Raw genomic sequence first — 12518 nt, 5'->3', positions numbered from 1 at the left:
CGATCACGTAGAATACTTAATAGGCGAAAGAAAACATAGTTTTGGCCGAGTCTTGTGCTCAAACTTTAAAAAATGTTTCGCCAATTAATACAAGAACAAATATGACTGATGGTAAGTGTTTGTACTAAATAATCTATTTAAAGCCAAACATTAACATTAAAATAAAAAAAAACAAAAAGAGGATAATTACAGCGCCGGCAAAAAAAATCTTTACATTGCCAAATAAATCACCAAATTTGAAGACAATTTGCATGCGTTCTGTCTGCGTTGGTGGGGAGGGTAGGAGAGGGGGGATAGCGTACTTGCGACGGCAATTATCTGTAGTTTACAGACCGCTTGGCTTATTTAGGGTATTCTGCGCGTTTGCACTGTAAACAGTTGGCTTTGTGCGGGTAGTCAGTGTTAAACTTCTTCTCATTTACCGCGTAAAGTTTGAGATCGTCAAATTCTAAATTGAACTAACAAATATGGGTCGAAAGAAACTCACAAAAGAGAAGGTTTGTGCTTTAACATTACTGGAGACAGAAGACTCTGAGGGGTTATTTATCAACTGAAATGTTGCAACTGAACGTTTCAGTTGATAAATAGCCCCTCTTGAAGCACCAACATCACACGCTACGGTAATTACAGAGTCTCCTTTCTCCAGTAATGTTAAAAAGCACAAACCTTCTCCTCTTTTGTGAGTTTCTTTCGACCCATATTTGTCAGTTCAATTTAGAATTTGACGATCTCAAACTTTATACAGTAAATGAGAAGAAGTTTAACACTGACTACCCGCACCGCACAAAGTTAACTGTTTACAGTACAAACGTGCAGAATACCCTAAATAAGCCAAGAGGTCCGTAAACTACAGATAATTGCTGTCGCAAGTACGCTGTCCCCCCTCCCCTACCCTCCCCTCCAAGCGCAGACAGAATGCATGCAAATTGTCTTCAAATTGGTGATTTATTTGGCAATGTAAAGATTTTTTTTGCCGGCACTTGTATAATAGTGCTTTTCAAAAAATAGTTTTTTGTTGAACTATATCCACATAGGACGTTATTCGATATAGTTGTGATAATAATCTTTGCATGCATTAAAATACTAAAAATTCTGTTCCGTAGTTAACTATAATCTTATTATTTGCTTTTTACAAGATTAACATTCTATGCAAAATGTTAAAGCATAGAGAGAGAGAGAGAGAGAAACATACTTTATTGATACAATGTACCAAAAGGCCATCGACCGAAGTCTTTCAGCCAATTTACACAATTAATATACATTATTACAATATATGTTTTTTGTTAATATTAATACAATACAATAATTAAAAAAAAAAAAAATATTTGTATGTGGCGGTAATCACAATATCACTGACAATTAGTTACAATACAGATGATGATTTGAATAGAGTTGTTTATTGTCTTGATGTGTAGCAGACTTCTTCAAAAAGAGTTCTTCCTGGATATCTACGGGCACTGTCCTCTGGTATCTTCACAATGTGGGGCTCAATCAAATTTTTGTTACTGTCATTAATAAAGAGATATTTAAACAGCTTATTGAGTCTCTCATTAATAGGTTCAATTCCAGTTTCCTCGTACAGCATTCTGTTGGATGGATTGTGAAGTGGATTATCAGGATGACGCATTCTAGTAATTTGTCGAAGGCTAGTTGTTTCAGCCACTTTTATATTATTTTTGGCAGGGCCTTTAGAATTATAGAAAATTGCAGAACCATACTCCAGCATGGACCTGCAAATCATTTTATAAATATTGGCTGCTGTTTCAATCATAATTCCCTCATTCTTGTATGTTAAACTTCTGAAGTGTTTTGCTCTAGTTATAATTTTCCTTTTTATAACTGCTTTGTGGTGGTTGAACGTCAATTTGTTATCTATTTCTATTCCCAAATACTTAACAGTTTGGGAGGGTTTAATTATATTGTCGCATATAATAAATAAATAAAAATTTTATTTCAAGAAAAAATCAGTTTACATGCAAAAACTTAGATGCTAAGTACACGATGAACATATTGTTTGTGTGTGTACTTATTCTATTTATTATAATCAATAAAATTAATCTAATGGAGGTAACTGATTATTAAGAAAACAAGAGAAAATTCACTTAACCTAATAAAGATTTACAAAAGACTATGTCTATGTTCTATAAAGTTTTACATTATTACTAGAATATGTTATTTATTTTTATATTTTTTATCCAGCTAGAAAGTGATTTCTTTATCTTAATAAATTTTTTATTTTTAAATTCTTGAGGTAAAGAGTTAAATATTTTTGGAGCTGTGAAGAGTAAGCTTTTTTGAACAGCCGTGTAATATATTGGTGTAGTAGTCGTTAACATATTATTAGTAGTAAATCTAGTTAGAAATTGATGGTTTGAGCTGGGTTTTGGTAACTTATTATTACAATAGAGTCTGACAATGGTTTTAATATAAAGTTGAAAAATCTGCATTACATTTGCTTCTATAAACAAATCTTCTGAAGAAAAACATTTCTTTTTAAATAAAATGATTTTTAAAATTGTTTTTTGTGTTATTATTAAGGGGGATAGAACGTTAGAATAACCTGCACCCCAGGTACATATTCCATATGTTAGGATAGATTCGACTAGGGCTTTATATATATTTATGATAGTATCCTTTGTTAAACATTTTCTTAAAATGTAAAATTTGTACATAATTTTTCTTAATTTACCACAAATATATTCAATGTGAGGTTCCCACTTCATGTGTTTGTCAAAAAATACTCCTAAGTATTTAATTTTATCAACAACTTTAATAGTTTGACAATCACATTTTTTGTGATCCTTACATGTGTATTTATGTACTTTAAGAGCTAAAATTTCTGGTGACGTGGCTTCATTCATTGTGAAGCATATGTTTATAGTTGGTGAGTGATCTTGGATTCTATGGTTAAATATTATTACTTTTGTTTTAGAAGGATTTATTGTTAATCTCCATTTATTCATCCAAGATATTGTGTCATCCACCTGCCTCTGCAATGAGTCCATTGTCTTTATTAATTTTTTTCCATATGATATCACTGCAGTGTCATCAGCAAATTGTATTGTGTTAAAGCATATTTTTCTATAGATTGTGATGAAATATTAAATGATTCATATTTACATAGGACATTTTTCACTGAAAGTTCTAAGTAAAATTATTAGTTCTATGTAACATCCGGACTTTTTACTTGGAGATGAAATAAGTTACGACATTTTTTGCTTTAAAATATTCCAAATTTACAGAAAATGCTTGCTTATTAAATACTGGATAGATAAATAAATGTAATTAATTGCTACCACACTGACCAAATTATAATTTTATGATTATTCCATAGGTATGACGTTTTTTCTTTTTAGTTACAGAAGTTAACATCAAAATACGACAAATGAGCTGGCTTATTGGTCGAAAATCAAAACTCAATATTGAAAATAAACAAAAACGAATGGAAGAGAGAAAAATAAATTGTTCTTAAGGTATCAACACTTGTAACAAGTTTTAGTTGTCTAAGTAAAAATAAAGTACTGGAAAGTTTGCCTTTGAGATGGTCAATATGGTTATACCAAGTCAGTGTGTTGTCAATTGTCATGCCCAGCAATTTTACAGTATTTTTTTCCACATGAGCATCGAATGGATTAGTTGAAATGAATAAATTTTGAGTTTTGGTGTCATTTATTTTAAGTTTATTTGCTGCGAACCATGATTGAGCATTGGGATTGAGAATGGATTGTGGTCTCTGAACTAAAAAAATGAATTAGCTTCTGGCATCATTTAGATGAGAACGACAAAAAGAGGGTTCGAAATGGTTTGCTTTTAAAAGCCTAATATTTTTATTAGATAAATTTCAACCCAGAAACACTAATGAGGTAACCAAATCAAATTAATTGCTAAAATTAATTAAAAGCAAATTTATTTTGATACACCAGCTTTACAATTTATTATTTGAACATAATATAGTCATAATATCAAGAGCAAGTAACTTTTTCGAGGAAGAATTTTAAGAAAGCTGGTTCTTTATTATGTTATTTTCTAAGCTCCCTCAAACAGCGTATAATACCTGCTACCTGCTATTTTTGTAAGGTATTATTGTATTAAAATTTACCCAGCAAGAAACACGAAAATAAACTTACAACACATACTTAATGAGTGACAAGATGGCGGACAGTGAAGTTGCTGTTGTTAATGAAAGTGACGAAAAATCCGAAAAACATATGTGTAAAAGTTGTAAAAGAGCTATAAAAGCTGCTGTTACGTGTAATGAGTGTAAAGCTACATACCATAGCTATTGTGTTGTGAGAATAAAAGGCTTTAGGGTTATAAATTACAACTTGGTGCTTTGTCCTAAATGCAACGATAATAACAATGCTAATATCACCCTAGAGGACCGGTACAAGTTACTAGAGGACTCCAATGCCTTTTTGTCCATTTTGTTATTGGAAGTGCAAGAAAAAAACGACCTCTTAAGAGATAAAATAGTGTTTTTGGAAGAAAAATTGGAAAATGTGCGTAAAAGTGAGGTTAAGAATCCCAAAAGTTCCCGCCACACTGAATCTGAGAGTAATGAAAAAATAGGAAGTTTGAGTGTTCACCAACATTGTAAAAAGAAAACCCAACATTTAATGTCAACATCAGGTGATGAAAACTTAAGGACTGCTAAGCCCGAAAATACTGAGAAAAAGAAGAATAGAGAACATAAGCATGAAATTTCAAAAAATCAAAATATTACCAATGAAATGAATTTACAGATTCATAATCAAAACAACAGTCATGTTATGAACGAAAACATGAATGATAACCACATTATAACAAGCAGTCAGGTGAGTAAAGCTGTTAGTAATGCTATAGCAGGCACAATTTTACCTAAGATCATTGAGCCACCCAAAAATAAACAACAAACTACTAGTACTTTTACCAAATTAGTTAATAAAGGATCTGCCAGTAGCACTGGAATTTTGTTTAAAGGTGTTCCTGGGAAAAAATGGCTATTCATAGGCCGAATTGATTGATACCAATGCCACTGAACAAGTAATTTTTGACTATATTAAACAAAATGCACTATATAGTTGTCAAAGAATTACCATCCAAAGCAAGTTCCAAGAGCTTCAAGATAGGAATCTGTGAAACATTGTATAATACAATTAATATTAGTGATTTTTGGCCAGAAAATGTAATTTTTAGACCATTCAATTTTCGAGAACATCATAGAACACAAACGAAACCTGCAAATTTTCACAATACACCAAGAAATGCAATAAATATTTAAAATTTTATTACCAAAATGTAAGGGGTATTAAAACAAAACTACATACCCTTATGTGCAATGTACTTGTTGAAAACTTTGATATTGTCTTGCTGACAGAAACATTTTTAGACAAAAGTATATTGACTAGCGAGTTGGGTCTTGATGGGTATCAAATTTTTAGATGTGATAGATCTGAGAAAACCAGTAGATGTGTAACACATGGGTGGGGTGGGGTGCTTATTGCAGTTAAAAACACATTGTCTTGTCGTATACTTAATACTACAGTTGACACTATTGAACATTTGTTTGTGTTGATAAGTATTGGTTGTCATAAAATACTTATCGGAAATGCCTACATACCTGGTGATTCAAATGTAGAAACTTATGAGACATATTGTCTATCTGTCATGAATGTTGTTGAGCAAATGGAAATTACTGACATTCTATTATGGGGTGATTTTAATTTACCTAAGATAAAGTGGATAAGTTGTGAAAATAGTTCGATCCGTTGTGGAATAATAACTAAACAAGCTAATTTTATATCTGATTGTGCTGCTTACCTTGGATTATATCAAAATATAGACATTCCAAACAGGTATAACAACTATTTGGATCTACTTTTCTCCAACCATAAGGATGTACATGTTGTCATAAGTGATAAACCTGTTTTAAAATTGGATGACCCTCACCCAGCTTTTGAGTTAGATTTTGTTCTATCTGATGCTTCAATACCATTGCCTAGTGATTATTATTATTATTATAACTTCAAATGTGCTGATTTTAGACAAATAAATTATCATCTGTCTTGTGTGGATTGGAGTTTCATTTCTGAGGAAGCAGATGTCGATATTGTTGTATCTCAATTTTATGACATAGTATTCTATATTATTGATACCTTTACACCTAGATCTAGATACAAATCCCCAAAATTCTCAAAATGGATGAATAACGAATTAAAACATCTTATTATTGAAAAGAAAAAAGCTCATATAACATACAAAAGCACAAGTTCTTATGAAGATTACTTAAAATTCTCTTACATAAGATCTCAATGCAGAGAATTATCAAAAACATCATATAAGAACTATCTAAAAAATTTAGAGTCCCAACTCTCTAACAAAAAAGAATTTTGGCGGTTTGTAAATTCAAAAAAGGGTTCTCTGGAGTATCCACAGTGTATGTCCTTTTCTGAAAGAGAGACAACTGACCCCCAGGAAATAACTGAGTTGTTTTCTGAACATTTTGCATCTGTTTTCTCGGAATATGAAGATACAGACATGTCTTTTAAATATGAAAATTTTTTAGATATTGGTGGTATGGAATTTTCTGTGTTGGATGTTTTTGATAGAATAAGCAAATTGAAACCATCATTAAGTAAGGGTCCGGATGATCTGCCAGTATTGTTTTTAGAGAACTGTAAATATGTCCTTTCAGAAGTTTTGTGTAAAATCTTTAACCTATCCTTGAAAACTGGAAAATTTCCAGCTGTTTGGAAACAATCTTTTGTTACACCCGTTTATAAAGATGGAGATAAATCAAATATTAAAAATTATAGAGCTATATCTAAGACTTCACTTAGTCCAAAGGTTTTCGAAGCAATAGTGGCAGATAAATTAAATCCACTTTTTAGAGATATTATTATTGATGAACAGCACGGTTTCACCAAAGGTAGGTCAACAGTTTCTAATCTTTTAAGTTATGAGCATGTCTTGTTGAGTGCCTTGGAGAATGGGTACCAGGTTGATGTAACTTATACCGATTTCTCTAAGGCATTCGACAAAATTGATCAGAATATCTTACTTGGAAAAATGTCTGCCTTGGGCATTCATGGATCAATGTTTGATTGGTTTCAAAGTAACCTTAAAGAAAGAAAACAAGTTGTGAAAATGAAGAACTTTATCTCCTCTGAAATCATTGTTACTTCTGGAATTCCACAGGGTGGTCAGGTGGTCACTTATCAAGTTTATTATTCAATGTATTTATTAATGATATCAAGAATGTTTTTAATAACTGTTTATTCAAGGCCTTCGCAGATGATGTCAAAATACTGAACATCATCAAGTCTCCAAATGATTGTCTAGACTTACAAAGAGAACTCAATATCTTCTCAAATTGGTGTAATACTAATAATCTAACATTAAATATAAATAAATGTAAAATCATTACATTTAGCAGAATAAAAAAGCCTATTCTTTTCAATTACACTCTGAATTCGGTAGGCCTTGAAAGATGTTACCTAATAAAAGATCTTGGTGTATGGTTTGATAGTGAATTAAATTTCTCAAACCATATTGATCTGATTACAAATAAAGCAATGAGGTTGTTAGGGTTTGTTTTTAGAACATTAAAATGTTTTGACAATATATTTGTTTTAAAGGAAGTTTACTGTTCCTTAGTGCGATCAATTCTAGAATATGCAGCACCTATATGGCATCCATATTACACTGTGCACAAAGAAAAACTTGAACGAGTTCAGAGAAAGTTTTTGAGACGAATAGGTCACAAACTAAAAATACCTTATGAAGAGATAAATGTTAATGACATCATGAGGCTTTTGAATTTAACCCCTTTGGAAACCAGAAGGAACTATTTAGATATTTGTACAATATATAAAATCATAAATAATATTATTGACGACCCAGATCTCCTGGCAGCTGTTGGCCTGCGTGTTCCATCTATTAATTCCAGAAATAGCCAACTACTTAACATTGAGTTTCATAGAACCAATTATGGCATTAACTCGCCTATTTGTCGAATGAGCAAATTAACAAATGAAATGTTACAAAAGTGTGATTTGGATTTATTTAATGATGGTTTTAATAAATTTAGTGGTAAAATAAAAAAGTTTCTATCAAATTAATATTAAAATTATTATGGTAAAATGTGTCTTATTTATTAAATATGTAATCTGATTTCAAACTTATTACCTCCAAACTTTTTGTTATATATATGTTTCAGTGTTTTTATAATTATTGAAAAAAAATCTAGTCACGACATCTTGTTATTGTTATAGTAATCTTTTAATATATTTTGACTTGTATGTATATTCTAATGATTTAACTTTGTAAGACTATATAGGTTATACTTATAACTATCATTTGTACTTTTATAATTATTGTTGTTTTATACCTACGTACTCTGTAAATGCTATATGCGTAAATAAAATTTTGACTTTGACTTAACACAATGTGTGACTGGCACTGGCCCATCTTAAAAACATCTGCGGGCAATATGCACTCCCGATCATCAATGAATGCGAACATTCGCTTCAATGTAAATGGCCCTACTTTGTAGCGAACGAATGACCAAGCGAACACCTACGAATTCGTTCCTTCGTTCATTCATTCGTGTTTGCTTTGATCTAAATGCGCCTTAATAGATCTGTTTGGTTCTTCAGTTTCCTCTATTAAACAAGAACTCGGGCGTCTTGAATTTTGAATTCAAAAAAATCAATTAGATTTAACTGTTATAATGGATTCAGTTGTTTTCATCATTTAACAATATTTTATATTCTTTTATTTTTTATGTTCGTGTTTTATACTTGGTTGTAGTTTTACATGTATCTAAATTTTATATTTTCATTATTACGACGAAAGCTCTGCTTTATTGTATTTTGTATATATTGGGTTTATCCCGTTAATAAATAAATAAATAAATAAATAAATAAATAAATAAATTTTAGGTTATGTTGTTTTTATAAATTAAATGTAATATTTTGAATAGAGTTATCAGATATTAGATTAAATTATAATTTGAGAAAATTATAATATTATGTATTATAACAAAATCAATTAATACCTAATGCAAGTATACCTATAATACAGCGTTTCCCAACCGGTGGGTCACGACCCACTAGTCTGTCGTAGGCAGATTTTAGGTGGGTCGCGGCGTGGCTCTTAAGATGGCAGAAGTAGCGTACATTATATATCATAATGGGTGAGGGATGGGTCGCGAATATGAAAAAACATTAGAAGGTGGGTAGCCAGACATAAAAGGTTGGAAACCACTGCTATAATACATTATTCATTTACAAAAGGAAAGGAGTTGTAATAAAAATAGAAAATAGTTTTTTTAATACCTATGTTGTATAATTAAAGTTATCCACTAGAATAATAATATCTGTGAAGCGTGAAATTGGTAAAATGTTCCTCTAGTTTTGTTAAAAAAATTGATTAGTTTGAAATTTAGGATGACAGAATGTCAATGTAGTAAAAACAAACAGTGTAGCCTTAAAAGTTACTAAAAATATAACAAAATTGCATGAAAAATAGGACATGTTCTATTAGCTGCAACTTCTTGCAGCAAGAAGTTGCTATTGAATATTAAAAATATTGAAAAATATTCCTAAAAGATATTTAATTGAAAATTTATTGTACCATTTTCTTGGTAACACCTCCATGGTTTCTAAATATTGCAAGTCAGATGGATGATGAAGTGAAGAAGACAAGGGGGAATTCAAAAACTTACAATTCATGACCCTGTCTGTTCAGCTCGTAAATTCCAATGGAAAATGGACCTAGTTACTCAAATGAGTAAATCTAATATAAAATGAAATAAAAGAAGACAGTTTTGCCTTCGCATTGCAACTAAATAAAAATGGTATACATTTTTATTTCATAAAATAAAAACAATTGAATTCAACTTTGCGAGATGTCTAAAAATCATCAAAAATGATAGAATAAGAACAGAGGAAATAAGCAACAGAATGGTGATCGATTACAAAAAAAAAAATGGAAAACAGGCATGGTAGAAGCATGAACAAAAAATTCCACAATACAGGTGGCTAAAAAGAACATTGGTCTAAAGGCGGCAGCCGACATGCGGCATTTGGCAAATAATGAACAAGTGGATTTGGACTGGATGAAGAAGTATTTGCCTATTAGTGTGGAGCAGTTGCTTGCTATTTGGCATTGACCAATTTTAGTGTGTGTCAAATATTTGTCGTGTTCCCGTATGTTGTCAGTCTTTTCAACACTTCAAAGTAAACAAATATTCACTGTTTTAAGTATTTTTCTTGTCATCCACATATTCGTGCAAGCATAAGCAAGTTTTTTTTAAGATTAGGTTAAAGTTTATATTTATCGTTTATTAAAGAAATTTAGTTATTGCTACAGAGTGTAGAAAATACTGAAAATAGTAAATATGGAGTGAAAAATGAAAGTATTTTACAATTTTTGGATGCATTATGAAAATGAGCCCATAATATAGAATACGAACCTTTTAAATCATAAAAATCGAAATGTTTAAGATGAATGAAAACGAAAACACGCTAAGATTGGTGAGAAATACACAGTGAGTTAAAAAAAAACAGAAAAACGTATCATTAATGGCATCATTTAGAGCCCGTTTGCAAAAAGCAAACCAAAGCTTAAAAATTGGTTTGATGAAGTGTTAAATCCATCATCTTCCCCTTTTTTCTGCTATTTAATAATAAACTTCCACCAGACATAATGACAAAAGCAGTTGAATAAGAAGCTCTGTATCCACTATCCATTCTGTATCTTTTTTGTTCATTTAGAATATATTTGTTTTTCCCAGTGACTCGATACACGAAAAATCTCGGATATGTGGTGCAATGTGCTTGCTGTTTAACCAACACTTGCACTTGTTCAGTATTTGCCAAATATCGCATATCTGGCGCCACCTTAAGATCTGCCAGGAAGAAGACTTGCTATGAGAGGAAAAACATACATAGGAAATGCTGATAGATAGAGACCTCAGAGGTGACTTTGGAGGACGAAAATGGTAAAATTATAATGGGAACAATCTGAAGAAATAAGAATGTTTAAAACTTACTCATGTAAAGTTTGTCGTACAGGAGTTCCAAGGAATGCTAATAACAATAACGATTTGCCACACAAGGATAAAATTAGCAAGATGTCCAGAGTTTCTTAAAGCAATATAATATCAGCTGTCCAATCGCTGAGGTCGTGGGAAGATAGGTTTACCCTTGGTTTAACATTCAAATATTTAGGTGTATTCTATATTAAAGAGACATTGGTTTCATTCAATGAAAATTAATAATTTGAAACGTACTAAGTAATATGGTAATATGCAATAATTACGCGCCTTTTCAACACTTTCATCACAACATGTCACAAGTGGTTATGCACAAACAGTGTGACTGCATAATGATGGAAATTTTAATAAACTATTAGGTCTCCTAGCTAAACCAAAGTCTGGATTAATTATTCCTAAGTAAAATAAATCCCGATTTAACAAATAATATGGAGTGACCTCCACAAAGCGGCTTAAGAATTAGATTTTGTGCATCATAATTATGGCAAAGTTGATCGGCCATACTTGATATTTTTAATACGTGGAAATGTATGCAATTGATAATAGGATTTATATTAAAAAAACTACAAAGAAAAATGTAGTATGAGTAGTTATGAACTAAATAATACATTACTTACATTCACAAAATCTTAAAGCAGCATCCAAGCCCATGATCGATTACACTTCCTTCCTTCACACAAAGACTTCTTTCTTTCATGTGTTTCATTTGCATACTTTGCACACTGCAGTTGTGCACTTTGATTTAACGATTGAACATTGAACTGAAGCCATGAACTCTTTGAACTTTCATTTCATCATCATGCCATCATGCATAATTATTAATTATAATTTATAATAATCATGGGCTCATGGGCATGGACATGGCGTCAACCTGACAGACGACAGACACACACGACTTGTATGTCTGCCTGGTACGTTGTTGCTACTTGATTCTAAATCCTGACCCACCACTTTGTGCCGTGTAATTTGGGTTGCCTGTATGAACTTGAATCGGCGAAATGGGCATATAAATAATAAAGTTTTGTTGTATTAAACGTCCATAGTATTTGGTATTAACCACTTTAAAAATTCACATTTAGTCTGGGCTGATTATCGGAGAATAGGCCATTTTTGGGAAAAGTTATTTACCAGCAATTTTATTGCTGGAATCGAATTATCTTATATATAAAAATCTATTGCTGTGCGTTAGTCTCGCTAAAACTCGAGAATGTGTGGACCGATTTGGTTAATTTTGATGTTGAACTATTTGTGGAAGTTGAGGGAAGGTTTATACGGTTTTATATTGTCATTTTAGTAGCCACCAAAATTTTTACAGCTATATGTATAAAATGCTCTTTTTACAGTGTTTGTTGCCACACTCCTCCGAAACGACTTGACCGATTTTTATGAAAGTTTGCAAGTGTACTCGACCGGACCGAGAGTAGGTTGTTATCTATATTTCATACCCGTGCGCCTTAAGGGGGCTTGCCACCCTTATATT

At 31.5% G+C, this 12518-nt stretch overlaps 2 protein-coding genes across 2 annotated transcripts in view; both read right to left on the bottom strand.

Annotated features, from left to right (window-relative positions):
* LOC126892761 (basement membrane-specific heparan sulfate proteoglycan core protein-like) overlaps nucleotides 1-12518 on the bottom strand; it is a 262493-nt gene that overhangs the window by 21029 nt on the left and 228946 nt on the right. The gene's annotated exons all lie outside the window — the stretch shown is intronic.
* Nucleotides 1176-11941, bottom strand: LOC126892762 (uncharacterized). The gene is made up of 2 exons (XM_050662445.1): nucleotides 11656-11941; nucleotides 1176-1730 (listed from the first exon to the last, which is right to left on the bottom strand). Coding segments are annotated over exons 1-2 (336 nt in total). The 5' UTR covers nucleotides 11658-11941; the 3' UTR covers nucleotides 1176-1396.

This window comes from Diabrotica virgifera, chromosome 9 (genome assembly GCF_917563875.1).
Source record: "Diabrotica virgifera virgifera chromosome 9, PGI_DIABVI_V3a".
Classification (NCBI taxonomy): Eukaryota; Metazoa; Arthropoda; class Insecta; order Coleoptera; family Chrysomelidae; genus Diabrotica; species Diabrotica virgifera.
The sequence above is the reverse complement of the archived record's forward strand: the minus strand, read 5'-3'. Positions and strand labels throughout refer to the sequence as shown.